Source organism: Hyperolius riggenbachi, chromosome 3 (assembly GCF_040937935.1).
Source record: "Hyperolius riggenbachi isolate aHypRig1 chromosome 3, aHypRig1.pri, whole genome shotgun sequence".
Lineage (NCBI taxonomy): Eukaryota > Metazoa > Chordata > Amphibia > Anura > Hyperoliidae > Hyperolius > Hyperolius riggenbachi.
Window position 1 is genome coordinate 213,826,888 of NC_090648.1, and position 18,861 is coordinate 213,845,748.

General features: G+C 42.1%; 1 protein-coding gene across 2 annotated transcripts in view; it reads right to left on the reverse strand.

Moving 5' to 3' along the window:
- The window catches only part of ULK3 (unc-51 like kinase 3), a 45,184-nt gene that overhangs the window by 18,705 nt on the left and 7,618 nt on the right, over positions 1–18,861 (reverse strand). For both annotated transcript variants that reach the window (XM_068275682.1, XM_068275683.1), the window contains exons 2-6: positions 16,290–16,430; positions 14,115–14,235; positions 10,503–10,607; positions 8,825–8,968; positions 6,159–6,241 (exon numbers count right to left, since the gene is read on the reverse strand). In XM_068275682.1, coding sequence (XP_068131783.1) covers positions 6,159–6,241; positions 8,825–8,968; positions 10,503–10,607; positions 14,115–14,235; positions 16,290–16,430 — 594 coding nt within the window. The remainder of the gene's footprint in view (positions 1–6,158; positions 6,242–8,824; positions 8,969–10,502; positions 10,608–14,114; positions 14,236–16,289; positions 16,431–18,861) is intronic.

Consider the following 18,861-nt stretch of genomic DNA (forward strand, 5'->3'; position numbering starts at 1 on the left):
CAATTATTTTCTATGGTTGTTTGTTCCTTATTTGCATTTTTGAAAAACAGATATATTATACGCAAACAAAAGTATGTTTTTTGACTTGGTAATATTTTACGAATGTTTAATATTTTATTTCTAGATATTTAAAGCACACCTGAAGTGAGACGCTTATGGAGGCTGCCATAATAGATTTCCTTTTAAACAATACCAGTTGCCTGGCAGCCTTGCTGATCTCTTTGGTCGAATTAGTGTCTGAATCACACACCTGAAACAAGTATTCAGCTAATCTTGTCAGACTTCAGTCAGAAACACCTGATCTGCTGCATGCTTGTTTAGGGTCAGTAGGATAGGTAGGCAGGCAGAGGTTCAGCAGGACAGCCAGGTCATTTTCATTGTATAAATGGAAATAAATATGGCATCCTCCATATCCATTTCTCTTCAAATGCTCTTTAAAGAAATAGTCAAAATCAAAACCGTTTATTTTGTCAAGCATAACAGGGTCACGCCCAGAATTGGGTTTGGCACAATACATAGCTCCAGAGAAGGACATGGATAGATAGGTGAACAAGTATGCAAGACTCATCAAGCAGAAGATCAACAATCAAGTAAAGGAACATCAAACATCAATTACATTTACATTGCTCATTATACATAACAGATCATCCTGTATACAGTTCCAGTCTGATATATGGATAGAGTTAGTCATTTGGTGTGATCGATTGATTTCCCATGTCACGTGGCACCCTTGGGGTGGGAGGCTGGTGATGGGACTGATGGGAGAATGTGGAGGGAGTTTAGGAGGCTGACAGCCGAGGGAAAGAATGGGTTCATGTGTCTGGCGGTCCTCGTGAGGATGACCCTAAGCCTCCGGCTCAAAGGGAGCAAATTGAAGTAGCGCTTGCCTGGATGGGAAGAGTCTATCTTCAGTGCCCCAGAACACAGCCTTGTGTTGTACAGGTGTGTAAGTGAGGGGTGAGATGAGGCTTGACCAATGTACAGTTATGAGGGCCACAACATGGCCCTCCTCATGTATTCCTCACATGGCTCTGCCTGCCTCTTACTTAGCCTAACACTTTATTCACTTCACAAGAAGCCACTGACTCAATGTCTGTGTGGCCTGTCCAGTGCTCTCAGTAAAAAACAAATAAAAAATTGTAACAGCCCATTTCCAAGCAACACTTGCCTTTTATATGGTCTGCAGGAAATCCTATTAGCAACTTTAAAGGCACAGCGGCATAGACACAAAGTACCAGATTTTGCAAGGGTTGAGACGATTACACTATCTCCTCTAAACTATATGGAGACGTTCAGTTTTACATAATAATATGATAATATGGTAGCAGAAGTGGTGCGGGCAGCCAGTCTTCATGCCCCCCTGCACCTGCTACCATGTAATTGTATTTAGAAGAGACAGTGTCATCGGTTCAGCTCTTGCAAAATCTGGTAATAAAGATTTGGCCACACCCTGCTATGCCTTTAAATTTTACTAATTAGCTTTCATGCAGACCATTTTAAAAGGCAAGTGCTGCTTGGAAATGAGCTCCTACTAGTCTAATCTAAGTGGTGAGGGCAGTAGTGGGTAGTCCTCCAAGTGGTGAGAGAATGTGTGTGTGTGTGTGTGGGGGGGGGGGGGGTGCGCCTGCGCTGCTCCTACCCCCCATTGGGGTGTAGCTTGCAGATGGTGGTCCCAGGCAGTGTGAGCGCTTGGGATACTGCCTGTTTTGCGCACCCCTCTTAGTAAGTTCAGGGCTCTTGGTGACAGGAGGAGGCAGGACAATCTCTATGAGAGAATGCCTCTCAGAGCACAGGGACATTTACTGACATGACTCAATAAGTGAACAACTTACAGCTCCAAGTGGCGGGCAGGAGTGTAATCTGGCAATATGTTTATTTTTTCATATCACTAAAATACTGTAACTGTCAGCTTGTATTCTGGCACCAACTAATCAGAACCTTTGAAAGTGACTAGTAACAAATCAGTGACAAGAGTGGAGTTGTTGATAAAACAACAGTGACAAATTCTGTCACTCATCATCGGTGCAGCACTGGGTCCCCGGTTCGAATTGCAACCAGGGCACTATCTGCACAGAGTTTGTATGTTCTCCCTGTGTCTTTGTGGGTTTCCCCCGGACATTCCAGTTTCCTCCCACATCCAAGAAACATACACATAAATTAACTGGCTTCCCCCAGAAAAATTGGGCCTACAGGTCCTCTGAGGGACAGTTAGTGACAAGACTATATAATCTGTGAAGCGCTGCATATGAGGTCAGCTCTAAATACTACAACAACAAATAACATTTGTAAAGCGCTTTTCTCCCATGGGACTCAAAGCGCATAAGCATGGCTCCGACCATCGTGGTACAGAGGAAAAATTTTATAAGTCTGGAAATGCCAGGCTAAACAGGTGGCTTTTCAGTCTGGATTTGAATAGCTCCAGGGATGGTGCTGTCTTTACTGGGTGTGGCAGGGAGTTCCAAAGAGTAGGGGCAGCATGACTGAAGGTTCTATCTCCACATTTTTTGAGGTGCACTCTGGGAGTGACCAAGTTTATAGAACTTGCTGATCTGAGGTTGTGAGAGGTGTGGTTCAGCTTCAGCAGGTCCTTCATGCATCCAGGGCCCAGATTGTGCAGGGATTTGAATGTCAGCAGTCCAATCTTGAAGAGTATTCTCCATTCTACTGGTAGCCAGTGCAGTGAGCGAAGGATCGGTGTAATGTGACAGTGGCGAGGCTGGTTTGTTAGCAATCTGGCAGCAGCATTCTGCACTAATTGCAGGCAACGCAGGTCCTTTTTGCGGAGGCCAGCATAAAGGGCATTGCAGTAGTCCAGTTGTCATGTGATAAAGGCGTGGACTAGGTTTGGAAGATCCTCTGGGGGAATCAGATGTTTAATCTTTGCAATGTTCCTCAGATGAAAGTAGGAAGATTTAACTACATATGAAATTTGGTTTCTGAAACTCAATTCCCCATCGATTAGTACGCCAAGGCTGCACACAAAGTTGGAGCTGTTTATGTCTAAATTCCCAATCCTGATTGGTGTTGCTTTAGGATAGAGCTGTTTTGATGGCCAGTGCTGGCTTTGGACAAACAGGACCTCAGTTTTGTCAGCATTCAGTTTCAACCAGTTATCATTCATCCATGCCTGTAGCTCAGCTAAGCAAGAGTTCATTTTTGCGGTAGGGTCTGTTCCACCAGGTTTGGACGGGTATAGCTGTGTGTCATCGGCGTAGCAGTGGTACGTCAGGCCATGACGTAGGATAAGTGTACCGAGCGGCAACATGTAGATTGCAAACAGCAGAGGGGATAGGATTTATCCTTGTGGCACTCCGAATTGTAGAGGTGCAGGTTTGGACATTATAGGACCTAGGGATACTCTCTGTGTTCTGTCAGTGAGGAATGATCTGAACCACTGGAGGACTGATCCACTGATGCCACAGTACTCCTGCAGTCTCTTAAGCAGGATTTTGTGGTCAACTGTATCAAAAGCTGCTGAGAGATTCAACAGGATTAGGATGGAGCATTCCCCTCTGTCCCTTGCCATGAAGATCGTTGCAGACTTTGATGAGGGTTGTTTCACAGCTGTGGTGTTTCTTAAAGCCAGATTGTAGAGGGTCCAGGATGTTGTTTACTGACAGCCTGGTTTCAAGTTGCAGATAGACAGCCTTTTCGATAACTTTACCTAAGAAGGGGAGGTCTGCAGCTGCTCAAAGCATCTGGATCAATGGAAGGTTTTTTAAGAAGGGGCTTGATGATTCCTTCTTTTAGAGAGGTAGGAAACCTCCCTGCTTGCAGAGAGCAATTTACTATTTTGTGAAATGCTGGACCAAGCAGGTCAGGGCATTTCAGCATATGTTTAGTTGGTCCAGGGTCCAGGTCGCAGGTTGTCTGGCGGAGGCGATGGAGGATGTCTGAGCTCTCTTCCTCACTAATACTTTTCAAGTCAGTCCAGGGTGTTAGGTTGTTTTTGGAACTTTTTCCAGGAGTTGAATAAGTCTTAGGTGCTGTGGACTGAATGAGACCCCGAATAGAGGATACTTTGTCAGCAAAGTAGCAAGCAAATTTCTCGCATAGCTCCTTTGAGGGAGTTATAGTAGGTTTTAGACAGGATGAGTTACATAGTCTATCAACTGTGCGAAATAGTTGGGCTGGCCTGTTGGCGGCCTTTGCGATCTCCTGTGAGAGGTAGGAGGATTTTTTCTTGGTGATCGCATTTTGGTAGCTTTCGGGTTGCACGTTACCACACCCCACTCAACAATACTATGCAACTAAGCAGCCCCAATAGCAATTAGAAATAAAAAATGTTTATTAATTAAACAAATATGAACTGCAGCAAAATTAGCTTTTACAGGGTAATAGAAGCGTCACCAATCTTCAATGCTCATCAATTACAAAGAAATAGCTATAGGGTCATGCATTCCATAGTTGTGTATAACACACACACACACACACACTGCAATGTAGTGGCATATTTACACGCACACACACAATAACACTGCAATGTAGTGGCATATTTGTGAAATAATTATATATTGTAGTGTAAGGAAAGAATGTAAGTACAGGTAGATCATATGATTTTAAATATACAAAAAGTGTACCAGTAATCATTGTTTATGGCTCAGTTTATAGTACTGAAGTCATTCCTTTCCACAGCTGCTAAGGTGGCCATGTTGTAAAATGTATTGAACAGATATGAGCCTTATCTGTTGGCTACAACTGCTTGTTATTTATTTTTATGCAGCCTTCTATCTCTAGGCTGCTGTCAATGACCCTTGTTTAGGGCCTAGTCACACTACACAACGCATGCACAATGCGGATCGCACACTATGTGCGATGCCTCATAACTGACAGCACTGCATACTTGATTCACCCGCACATGATTGCGTGCAAACCTTCGTTTACACGCGAACGTAATCATTTACGCTCGCAAACCTTTGCGTGCGGCAGATCGCGTGATAACTGCAGTGATAGCAGTTATCAGGCTTTTGTGAATTAAGCCCATAGTTTGAATGACATCGCATTAATGGCAAGCGTTGCACCACACAAATTCGTCAATCAAATTTCTCCAGGCAGAGGGCTATTTTTAGATTTTCAGTAAGGATTTGCAATAAAACATGCATTCATTTCCTGTGCACACATCTGCATTTGTGTGCGCTTTGTGTTTTCATGCAAGTTTATGTCTGCTATCAATAGCATTAAACGTATGCATTTATGCCAAAATGCAACATGCTGTGCTTTTTAAAAACACAAAAAAGTGGGAGAAAAGGCAAACACACAAGTTTGAAAGCTAATATGGTTCTTCTATGGAAGATTCATGCAATGCAGTTTTTAAATTGCAAACACTTGCAAAACCATATAGTGTGAAGGAGCCCACGATTAGTAAAACAACTCATAGGATAGTTCAACCATGACTGATCTGCTGATCTAAAAACTGACTGGGAGGGAAAGTGAGCAGCGAGCTAACATTTTCTAAAGAGTTATAAACTGCAGCTGCATATATTTTTCAAAACCAGCAATTTGAATGCATAACTAATTGAAAGTAATGGTCGAACACGGGGCTTTAAAAAAAACATGAAATCCCAAGTATACATGGCTGGATATTTCAACAATCCTTCACCTCAGTCTCTCTCCAATATGTAACTATGTGGGCGGTTAGTTTTCCTACTCCTGCATGGGGTACTCTTATGTCATTCCCTCCCTCCAGTGCCGCCTGTATATTGGCTTTCTAGTATCATACTGCAGCAGTTTCCTATTGGATGATTTATCGCTTTTGTTTTAACCAATCTCCATTTCGGGGTACTAATCTAAGTGCATACATGCTTCTTGCCTGTTCATTGACTTCAATTGCATTTGGGGATTGATTCTTAAACATATCACAGCTAAAATGTACCATTTGACTGCCTATGAAGAAGTGAAATGCGCATCAGGCTTTGCTGCTTTGCTCACTTGTGCACTGTAAACGCAGGATTGTACTTTATGTGATACTCTTTTACATAACCGCTTGTCTCTCCTACTACCACCATGCTGATATCAAATGTCTCCCATCTCTCTCTTCATAAGCTAAACTGCCACCTACAAAGAATCCTCACTCCATCTCTCTTTTTTTCATCCTCTGTTCTTATATAACTTCTCTCTCATGCCATTGCTGCTAGTTTGCCTCCTTTATTATTGCTCACCTCTATGGATTGCACACTACGAATCTTTTCCTCCAGTTCTGAGAATGATCTGGATGCAAATGGTGCTCTCCCAAAAAGAGCCTCTGACAAAAGAAGATTAATAATAATTAGCAAGTACTGAAAATCTCCCAGTACAAAATAAAATTCTTCAACAAATAGTACTCCTGTATGTAAAGTAAACAATACATATAGTAGAATTTGTTATAAAAGCAGCAAAACAGACAGATTTCCTCCGTGTTTCATGTCTACCTTATATAAATTCTGAAGCAAGCTGTGAGAAGTATAAAAATGCAGAGTGAGTGAGTGAGTGAGTGAGTGAGTGTTTGCAGCACTGGTCACTTTCTTCAGACTTTCAGGGGGAAAAAAAGGAGAAGCTGCCTTCAACAGTTCTGGTGGATTACAAACTGCCACACGTATATTTTACATTTTACACAGAAGTACTGCCCACTGAGGGCTCGTTTCCACTATAGCGAATCCGCATGCGGGCACTGCATGCGGATTCGCATACTTAATGTTAGTGGATGGGGCTGTTTCCACGTGTGCGGCTGCATTTTTCGGTGCGGGGAAAATGTGCACGACAGGGTCGTGCAGATTCGCGTGCGGCAGGAATGCGGGCGAATCGCCGCTAATGTATTCAATAGGGAAATCGCATGCGGATTTGTCATGCGGATTTCCCCGCGATTTCGCATGCGATTTCGCATGAAAGCCAATGGAACTTAACACAGGCAGTGACATGGTTAAATTCGCATGGCTCCTTGCCATGCGAAATCGCATGCGAAATCGCGGGTAAATCTGCATGCGGAAACGCAGCCGCATGCGATTTCTTCAGCGGTGGAATCCAGGCGATTCCGCACCGCTACAGTGGAAACGAGCCCTGAAGGTCTTTAAAGAGAAACTCCAACCAAGAATTGAACTTTATCCCAATCAGTAGCTGATACCCCCTTTTACATGAGAAATCTATTCCTTTTCACAAACAGACCATCAGGGGGCGCTGTATGGCTGATATTGTGGTGAAACCCCTCCCACAAAGAAATACTGAGTACGTACTCTTGGCAGTTTCCTGTCTGTGAACCCTTTTGCACTGTGGGAAATAGCTGTTTACAGCTGTTTCCAACTGCCAAAACAGCAAGCAGCAGCTACATCACCTGCCAGCAGTAAAAATGTCACCATGTGATAAATGTCAGAATATAAATCAGGGATTTACAATATGTTACAATGGGCAAACACTAAATAAATCATTTATACATTATTATTGTAAAAATGAAGCACTTTTTTATTACATTATTTTCACTGGAGTTCCTCTTTAACTTTTCAACGACCTTCCACTCCCAGTACACTTGCTGCATTAGAAGAATTCAATTCGCAGCTGACCTGGCACAAAGTCAATAGCGCGTTACCATGCGACTTCCATGGCAGTGGAATGCACTGAAGTCTATGCGCAACGCAGAAATTCCCTGTTGGTGCAACGGCGCAAATATGACAGGAAGCTAGGAATCCCAGTGACGTACTTCCTGTCCAGCAGAGAGTACGTCACTGGCTGAGGCCGTGCTATGCATATCATCCTGTTGGCACACTCTGCCGCAGGGTCACATGAATAGCTTTTTTTTGGCGTTGCGGTGCGATGAGAGGGGGGCAGCGCATTACTCCACAACACTCACCACAGATGTAAAACCAGCTTCAATATATTTATATTGAGGCTGGTTTTACATCTGAGGTGAGTAATATGCCAAACACTGGAAACAAATGCACACTCCAAGACAGCACTTGCCTTTTAAATGGGTCCATCTGCACTGACCTTTTGATGTTGCAAGTGGAGTGGAGATCCCGGCTCAGTGGCTTTTCATGTGCCCAGGTGTAGGGAGGGGGGCCCCGGAGAGGGATACCTGCACACTGTGTCCCCTGCTGGTCACACAATCTCAGATTGTGTGCGACTGAGGTCTCTCTCCTGTCTATGGCTGCCAGTTTCAGCTCTTGCTGGATTTGGTACGGCAGACACAGGTGCAGCATGTTTTTACATCCTTTTATTAGCTGACCGGCTGTCTGTGGACCCATTCAAAAGGCAAGTGCTGTCTTGGAGTGTGCATTTGTTTCCTGTGTTCAATATAAATGAAGGCAGGATAATATTACACAACATATGTCCATAAACTACAGAGCCCTAAAATCTAGAAAGAAAACTGCAATAGCTTCTGGAGGAAAGAAGTGTCACTGTCATGTGTCAAAACTAATACATAGAGGATTATTTTACATGTTGGTAGTTAAACTATAAAACAACCCATATTGACAGTGAACGCTTATTTTGTGCAATTCCAGATCCAAAGCTGTACTTTATACCTCTTTATTACCATCATGAGATGACAATCTGTTTAGTTATCAGATTTAGCCTAGCAACACAAGTGTAAATACTGGATAATGGCATTTGGTTCAACTGCACCTTTTAGTGAATTTTGATTTCATTACATGAAAATAAAGGGAGACAGAACTGCTGCTATCATCACATGACTGAGCCAGCGTTCATAGCAAATGACACATAAGCACATCAACCAGGTATGATATCTTTCATAATGTTGTTACTTCATCACATTTCCAATTATCTTAGATAAAATCATGAAAACTACAGAAACACGTACTAACACGAGAAGAATACTGTGCTTTGTAGGCCTTCTTACCATAGAGAATGACTCCTACAGACCAGAGGTCCACACGAGCATCATAGTGTTTGCTGCAGACCATCTCCGGAGCCATGTATAGAGGAGATCCTCTCAGAGACTGAGGCTCATCCTGACATATCATGTGCTGAGCAAAACCAAAATCTATAGGAAAATAAAAAACATGTCACACATAGCATCTGGACTTCATAAACCCACACGTGTTACTCATATGCTCCGTCTAATTTTACAAAGCCTAATAAGTGCAGCCAATAGCTGGGAATGTGTTAAAAACAAAACCAATTGGTAAAGCAAGAGACTCTGTAAGGATCAAACTGCAATTCCATTTTCTGATCACTTTCATTTATTTTGACCGAATCTGCCTGTAATCTGCTGCTCCACCAAATCTGATGGGTTTGCTTTCAATGGATTTTGTGCAGTTTATCAATCCATAGCCTGAGCAGACATACTGGAGAAGCTCCGTGTGAGGGATCAGGACAGGAGCAGTGGGGGATCAATGGTGGTCCATAGCGCTACACTGCATTGAGTTGTACAACCACTGCGCTTTAATTGATGCTTAACAGAGTTTTGTTGGAGTCAGTCAAAATTGAGTTACCCATTTATGGTAGGAATCTATCACTATCGGGTTAAATTCCAACCGGATAGCGCTCTATCATCTTGGTATATAGACCTATAATCAACAAGTGTACGGCCAGCTTTAACTGCAATTGTTTTTATCTATGACGACCGAACATTGTTTAAACAAGTCTATTCTTTATCACATTGATGCCAGTGTCATAATAGAGAGACATGAGCAGATGTAGTGCATAAGAGATGGCTTCATAGTTTAGTAATGCTATGAGGAGTACATAGCTGGCACCAATAGGGCAATCAACAGACAAGATATCGATTGAAATCCTTTTTTTAGTATTGACTGGATCAAAGTGGAACAATAGATAAATCATTGATATTGGGTGGGTATCAATAGCTTATCTGACGTACCACTCATCCTCTGGTCTATACCTAGCTTCATACAGACACTCAGTATACATTTTGCCACTATAAGCACAATGAAAGACTAAATAAAAATTATTTTACATAAGAATATTTTAAAGATTTTTTTTGTACACAATAAACACAGGTGCATCTACTTGCATTGCAAGTAAGGGGTACAATTTCAGTCTTGCTTTAAGACATCCACACACATCGGAATCTACGGTAATTGTTTACTCAATCAAAAAGCAGCATTCAGACTCATTACATCTAAGAGTACATGGACCCATCAATGAAGCTTTTTGACTTAAGTTGCCCATTAACGGAAGAATAGTATTCTCAGATGTGATCTTGGGATTCGATTTTTACGATCAAATTATACAGAAAAACAATAAGTATGAGGAGAAAAGCAATGTAAAACGATTCTATGGTCAATTGTAACAGATTTTGTTGATCAGAAAGTTTGATTTTACAATTGTATCTGAATTAATGGGTACCCTTTACAAGGCCAACTCTGAAAGATGAAACAGGTAAAGGATTTTCAACACTGACTATTTGATGTAATTTCTGACCAAAAACCTGAAACTGTAATAAAGAACACCAGAAATCCAAGTGGAAACCTAATACAGGAGCAATGATTGAATAAAAGGAAAGCATTGCTCCCCACAAGCTAGAGCTCAGCTCTTTCAGTGAGCGCTGCTCTCACCGGCCAGCTTCAGATGTGGTCTGTCCACACTACTGAGGAGTATGTTCTGAGGTTTCAGGTCCAGATGAGAGATGTTTTTTTCATGCAGGAACTTCAAAGCACTAGCTGAAAACAGAGATAGTGAGAAGAGCAAACATGTAAGACTGTGCAAGTGACATCATTTTCATATTTAAATATCTGAACTTTTCATTACCATGTACAGTATTTGTGGACGCTGCCCTTTTTGACTGAACCGAAACCTAAACAGGACTTTACATGAGATTCTGATTTTGATACTATTGTATATGTAATTAAAAAGAGTCCTGCAAGCTGCGTTTTTTTCCTTGTGTTGCAAGCATCCAGTGAAAATCGCAAATGACATTAGCAATTGGCACTGTAAAGGAAGCTCATTTCAACCAGTAAGTAATTCTAAAGGAGTTTTTTTTTTTCAGCAATAATTAACATCTCAAGTATTGGGATCCTGGATCCAGCTACCACCTGCACTAAAATTCCTGCTGTTAAAAAGTTGGGGGAAAAATCCAGTTGCTGCTAGGAGGCCCAGCTCTGTTAATGATCATACCTCCAAACCTTTTTGAGATGAGAAAGAGAGACACTTTAAGGGCTCAGCCACACCATAAAGCGCTTTTCTGAGTGCTTGAGATTAATTAGCGCTTTTTAAAAATCACTCCCATTGACTTTCATTAAAATTACGGTAAAAATCACAGCGATCTCACGATTGTGAAAAATCGCTGTGATTTTTATGAAAGTGAATGGAAGCGATTTTTAAAAAGTGCTCAGAAAGTGCCAATTAATCACAAGCACGCAGAAAAGCACTTATAGTGTGGCTGAGCCAGACATGCCCCTGCCACATTCCTAGCCACACATTACTAATTCCCTGCTCTGCAGTGTATCGGAACTGAAATAGCAAGCCGAATGGAGGGCACTATTTTTGCTGCAAGGCAGATGAAACAGCAGAGATGCACAAAAACAATGTCAGCAAAATGTGCATAAAAATGTAGCAGCAGCAGCAGAACTATTATTGGCATTCAAATTTTAAAGAAAATCTGAACTGAAAATTAAAAGTCAAAATAAACATACACACCATACTTACCTCTTGTGTAGTCTACTCATCAATCGCTTTCTCCTCTCCTGCACCTTGTTTGTCCCCTGATCAATGGCATTCTCTGTCCTCCATTTTGAAAATGGCCATTACCGGAAAACTGCTTCCTGGTCAGCATACTGTTAAAGGGTAATATTGCCCACTTGAGCCGTAGGGAAACATGGACATTACCTTGCACATTCAGTTGTAACTGACAGCAGCTGATAAATAACTGACAGCAACTGGTATATTTCAATTCTGACAAAATATTGTCAGAACTGGGAGGGATCACTGTAAGAAGAAAACGGTGAGCTTCTGAGAGGAACTGACTGCGAGGTAAGTATGTAATATTCATTTGCAGCTACATCATGTGTTTATTTTAAATAATTTTACTCAGTTCAGGTTCCCTTTAAAATCCCAGCATTCAAACTTCAGTTACTAGAATCCAGTGCTGGGCCTGCACCATACATGTCAGGTGTGTGTCTTTACTGGCAAGCATCAGCAACACACACCCAGGCTGTTTACCAGATAAGAGTGTTGGGACTTGATATGGAAAGGTCAGACACTGCTCATGTAATTCACCTCATGTGTAATGTGGCAGCTGCAGATGATTCAACAACTGACTAAGCAACGTTCCATCTTCTCCATTTGGCTTCATTGGTTTTAATCTTTTAAATAACATAAAAGGGTCTGACACACTCAGTGCGTAACAGCTTCAGCAAAACTGGAAAAAAATTGTTTTTAAACATGTCAGTGGTCAGCAGTCATGCTGATGTTTAGGTTTCCATTATTGTTGTGCCCCACAACTGGAACAAGCCTGCAACATGTGGAACAGCTGATATTTATACCTGTTTTGGGTGCAATTCCAAGTATGTTCCAGCACAGCTACCTTTAAATACTGTATTAGTAAGTTATTACAACAAAACACATCAACATTTGAGCCTCCTTAGCCTTTGGTCACGCCACGTAGCACAGTGTGATACATGGATCCCGGTGGTACACGGGCAGATATGCCAGCACGTTTCCGATTGCCCTGGTCATTGGAGTGCTGCCCTTCTCTACATTAAGCCAGTATACCTGTTTTGGGTCACATGATCAGGACACCCACCAGGCAAGTAGCATTTCTTAAAAGGGAATCTACAATGACAACGTCTCTACGCCTCCAGATCAGGTTTAAACTTAAATATTCACCAAAATGCAAAATCACTCTCCCCAGCAGTAAAAAAATTAAAATAAAAAAAAAAAAAAAAAAAAAGAGGCCCATCATTGAAAAACCATGTGAATCGACAAATTCAATCAATCACAAATTCAAGTGATCTGGCATCATGTGGATGTAATAAGAATAAGTAGAATATTGCCTGTGGAAACAGGGTAACCCATTAGGTTATGGAGAACTATCAGGATTATTTTTCCAAAACAACCAAAATACTTTTTGATTGGATGAAGAAGTGCTGCTGCACCGATATGTAGAATAAAAATCTGATCTTTATTGAAGCATCTGTGGATATACAGTGAAACAGTTCACACAGATGCTTCAATAAAGATCGTATTTTTAGTCTACATCTCGGTGCAGCAGCACTTCTACATCCAATCTTACGTATGTGGCTTTTTTTATCTCCTGCTCCTGAGAGAGTATGTGTGTGGTGATTGAAGCGATCCTTTTTATTTCAAAATAAAAGTGCATCACTGTAAGCATGAATCTAACACTTCAGTAGCTTGTATAGAGCCATGCAAATTAACCCTTTGCAGTAATAAAGATGAAAAAGCATGACAGCTGTCTGGAAATAGGAATAAATGATCTAGCAGTGGTGGATGGACACCTGTGTGATCAGATCCGCATGGCTCTGCCCACTAAATAGATGCTTTTAATTTGGGGGGAAGGGGGGATAGAAATAGTTTTTTTTTTTTTTTAAATGATCTTTTTTTTTTTATTAAGAATGAAAAAAAGATTGCAACAGCAAAATGGGAAGAAAAGGAGGTAACATTAATTTGGGCGCTAAGTTGTATGACTGAGAAATAAACCACTTAAGTTGTGAAGTGCGGAATCATAAAAAATGGCCAGGTCACTAGGGGGGTATAAACCTGTGGTCCTCGAGTGGTTAAAGCGGACAAAACCAAACATTTTTTTTAATTCAAAATATTTAGTTGCACCACTCTGACACATACAAAGATAAATAAACACTCCTTCAAACCTATGAGCATTTCAGTGCATTCTTTTCACCCTCCTCTTTGCATAACTAGGGTTACACACGTGGCAGCCATTAGCAATTTCTCCTTTGCTGGACACTACCTACTCCAGCATTTTGCTGGATTCTGTCCCGGCAATATGAAAGGAAGGGAGGGGTTCCTCCAATAAATGTAAAATATTTTATATTTGTCATCATGCAGCTGAAAAAAAAGACTTTTATTTATTATTATAATTTAGAAAATAGATTTTATTCCTGAAATCTTATATTTTTAATTTGGGTCCACTTTAAGACTGCGGTTGTGTATAATGGAAGAAGACAGAACATTTAGCACAGAACTCCACTAACCGAGTTGTTGAAGGAAAGCTTGAACAACTTTCTCTGGAAGAATTCTTCGGGATCGAATAAATCGAGACAAGTCTCCACCTGCACAGTATTCTGTGATTAAGAATATGTTATCCCGGTCCCACTGTTCAGGTATAATGCCAAACAAACAAAAAATTAAACAAAAACTAATACCGGTAAATGATAAAACAATCAAATAGTTATTTACTTCAGACAAAAAAATAAATAAATAAATAAATAAATAAATAAATGTAGAAACTTTCAATGAAGTTCCCAAAAATCAATCCTACACTCCTTGGCAGACTGCAATAGCACTAGTGTCTGAATTTAGCAGTACTTTACTTTTAAAGACTTGAGGTCCAGCAGATGCTAGAGCAGGCATGGGCAAACTCGGCCCTCCAGCTGTTACGGAACTACAAGTCCCACAATGCATTTGCCTTTATGAGTCATGACTGTGGCTGTCAGACTCATGCAATGCATTGTGGGATTTGTAGTTTCTTAACAGCTGGAGGGCCAAGTTTGCTCATGCCTGTACTAGAGGCTCAAGCTTATGAATGGGAATTCTTACTACTTATTACTCTCTCAAACTGCTGGGGGGAGGGGGCAGTTTCTTAGAGGGACACACCTATGTATAAGATTCAGGGGTGCAACTACAAATCCTAGACAATAATATTGGGTAGCCTCTACACCTTCCACCCCAACCAGATAGCAGTATTCGGTAGCCTCTGAGCACCTCCCCCTCCAGTTAGCAGTACAAGAAAGCCTATACAAAGCAGCACAGCCCTTGTGACCCCCCCCCCCCCCCCCCGCTTCAGAAGTATTAGACGGCCCCATGCCCCCTTAGATAACTGTAGTGGGCATCCTCTGTGCTCTAATCCCTCCCTCTTCCAGATTCTGTGGAGCTAGGGGCTCTGAGATGGGGAGGAGATGAGCTGGCCTCCCTAGCACACACCCCTACCTGCAATGGCGGGTGCTATCTTTACACCCCTGACATGACTCCTCATCCTGTAAAAGCTGTACCCAGTACAATTTTCTAAACAAAATAGAATTGCAGCATACACCAACACAGCTCCCTCCAGCTGCTAGGTCCCCTTCACCGGATTTGGAGAATGCCTAAAGCCAGATGCAGAGAACTATAACAAGCAGCCAAGGATATCTGAGAGGGCATTTTAGAGGACCTGATTTATAGGCTACAGTATCCTGTAAACAAGCTGCATTGCCACATAGCAACGTTTATTTTCATTTGATTTATGGCCACTTTCACGCTGCAATGCAAATGCAGCGGATGTGGAAATGGCATGTCCGCATTACGTTGATCACATTATTCGCCGTTTCCATTTGTTGCATTTGTGTCGCCACCCATCCGCTTATTTGCCGGTAGCTTCTGCCGCTTTTCCCATTGGGCACACTGTCCTCTGCCGCCCATTTGATCCACGAGGCCAAGAAGCATAGGGCTTCCTGCTGGTTTGTAAAAAACCTCAATGTGAATCCCACCTAGCAACAGGGAGGATTCTCATTGGTCCACATGTACCAATGAAAATTTTCGCAGTTGCAGGATGATGATTCCTATTGGTTCTTTTGCAAATGAATTGGGTGCCCCGTGCAGCAGTGGACTAAACGGCGATGGTGGAACCAATAATCAACAGGACAGGTGAGCGAATTTCAGGTTGCGAGAAGCCTAGTGTGAATGGACACCGTCCGTTCCCATACACTTTCATCGTGTCCAATTTGCAGCGTTTGTGGTACACTCGCAGTACAGTTGCAGAAAAATGTAGCATGTCAAGACATAGCATTTGTGGTCCGGTGATTGCGTCTTGCATTTGCAGTCTGTTTGACAGTGTAAATACATCCTATTAATAACATAGGATTGATTAATCATCTGATTTTTCATTTAATTCCGTTTTGGTAAACACATCGTTTTTTGCTGCAGTGTGAGCAGGCCCTTATATGAAGTCTGATAAACCCAATAACAAGGCAATCGCCTAGGATTAGGAATGTTCTTTGAAATTAGGCACTTACCAACACGTTTTTTTATCTTCAGCAAAAATGAATTGTACTCTAAACAAAATCACATGGCGCACAGATTATGCCACAAACATGTCAGAACTAGGTAATGCATTATTTCTATATACAGATGCCATAAAATACACTTATAAAGTTTAAAACTCTGCGACTAACCTGAAAGTCCTTCAGCTCCAGAATATGTGGATGATGAACCGTTTTCAAGATCTCAATTTCTGTAAGAAGGTTCTCGACAGATGCTTTGTTCAGGCTCTTCTTGCTGACACATTTAATGGCTACTACTTCACGAGTGTTCCGCTACCAGGTGGACAAAAGAACAAACTGGGCACTAAGAACTGGTAACACAACAAGTAACAAGCAAGCTTTTCTTCCATCAGATTATCAGGTCATAAAATATTTAGCAGCTTACATGTAACCTCTTTCCTTTGCATACAACCTGTGTCCATCACCATCGGTGCACGCAGTGCTTTTTCAAGATTTTTGTGCTAATATTTAAAAAACGTGAAATGCAATCCCGCAAAATTTGCATTCGTGTACAAAAAAACCCCCATGAAAAATCACACTGGCAAAATGCTAGTGATTTTGCTAGTATTTTGGTATTCCCAGTGTGAATGGGCCCCACACAGGGGCGTGGCTAGTCCCAAAGATCAGTGGCACGTGCCCAGTTTCTATACTGGGGTGCCCCGGATGTCCCCCAGGCAGAGTCAGCTGCAGTGCCTCAATGGCGGGCATGCTGAGAGCTGTGGTACATCAATCAGGGGTATGCTGGGTGCTGTGGGGCCTCTATGTGGGCATACTGGGTGCTGCAGTGCCATGCTGGGCGCTGTGATGGCTTAATGGGGGCATGCAGGGAGCTGTGATTCTTCAAGGGGGCATGCTGGGAGTTGTGGTGCCTCAATGGGAGGTCGGTGGGAGCATGTGAGGGGTCCAGTAGAAGGTCAGGGTATGCTATGGGGGAACTGCCAGATAACCTGTCGGCAGGCCAGCCCGCCCAGCAGAAAGCCAGACCAGCCAGCACAGAAGCCAGGTAACTCTGCCTAGTTATGTTTAAAGAGAACCTAAACTGAGAAGGATTTTGATTTTTCCCTTTAAAATGATACCGGATGCCTGACTCTCCTTCTGATCCTGTGCCTCTAATACTTTCAGCCACAGCCCCTGAACATGCATGCAGATCGGGTGCTGACTGAAGTCAGACTGGATTAGCTGCATGCTTGTTTCAGGTGTGTGATTCAACCTCTACTGCAGCTAAAGAGATCAATAGGACTGCCAGGCAACTGGTATTGATTAACAGGAAACATCCATATCCCTCTCAGTTTAGGTTCCCTTTAAGTGACACTGCCTACATGTTTTGTTTTGCCTACTTAGACCATTGTTCAGTTCATGTAAATTTGGCTCCACCCATGACCACACCCATATTATGGTGCGTGGCCACACCCATTTTCCATTTGGAGTGCCCAAAAGTGCCCCAAGAGGGATTGAGCCTTGTGTGTACATCAGATAATCAAAGCAGTTCACTCGAGTACAGTACTGTATGAATGCTAAAACCAGATACTTTCTTTGCCTGTTAGCATTAATATCAACATCAGCAGAAATATTTTAATATGATAGGACAACCCCTTAGAAGAGCAGTATACCGTATTTGATCAAGCATGACAAATAGGTTTGTAAAGTTCTCCCTTGCTCATAGGTCAGTATCAGACTTCGCATACTGTATCTAGTCCCCAGAAATCACAGACTGATGAGCTTTCTTGGCTCACTAAATACCAAGTTTTAGCATCTGAACATTTTTGGATTGAGTAGTAACTACTGAAACATCACCAGCCAGTGCTGATGTTGTGATATAGGTGGCTATGATGGTTACAGATGACTCTTGTGAAATCACATTTCCATCTGTGGAATTCCATCAAATATATATTCGGCATTACAGGTGGATCTGGTTTGACAACTGAGAAATTGGCATACATAGGCTGATACTGACCTACGGGGCAGAGGAGAAGCGTTTGACATCTCTTTTTGGACATCCTTGCTCTTTCTATCAATGTGTTTTTTATGGTGATGCAAATTGGTTAATAAAATATCTATGTTTATAGCAATTATTTTGTTCTCTAGTGAACTGCTTTGATTATCTGGTGAGTATAGCAGACTACCTTTGCCTGCCACAACCTCTGCCTAAATCCAGTTGTATTCCCCTGCCACGATCGCTGCCTATATCTGATTAAATTTGCTAGCAAAGACCTCTGAATGTATCCGACTACTCTTACCATGTGCTGCTTGTTCTACCTTCTGACTTGTCACTGCCACCCTACTCCTGACAGAACCCTTCACATTCTGCAAGATCATCCATATGGCAAACCTGAGAGCAGCAACCTGGTGGCTTCTGAAGTAAAGTTATATGGTGGCCAATAGGGTTCCCAGCCATTCACCAACAGTAATCTAACAATCTGCCTTTTTCTTGAACTGCTGACACTGACAATGCACTGTAAGCACCTGATACATGCATGACAATCACATCACAATAACCAGGATCAGCTATCATGCAACATATTTACAGCATTGGGTCAGTCCTTTGTTTTCCTTCCCTGCAGATAATCCTTAGAGGGTAGTAACTCAAAACTTGCTGAGGCCTTGGCAACACTATATCTCACGTTACTACGCTCCAGAATAGCCAGGACATTCAAAAGGTGTGAACAGGCCAAACGAGTGCAGGAAATGTTACATGATAGCTGAC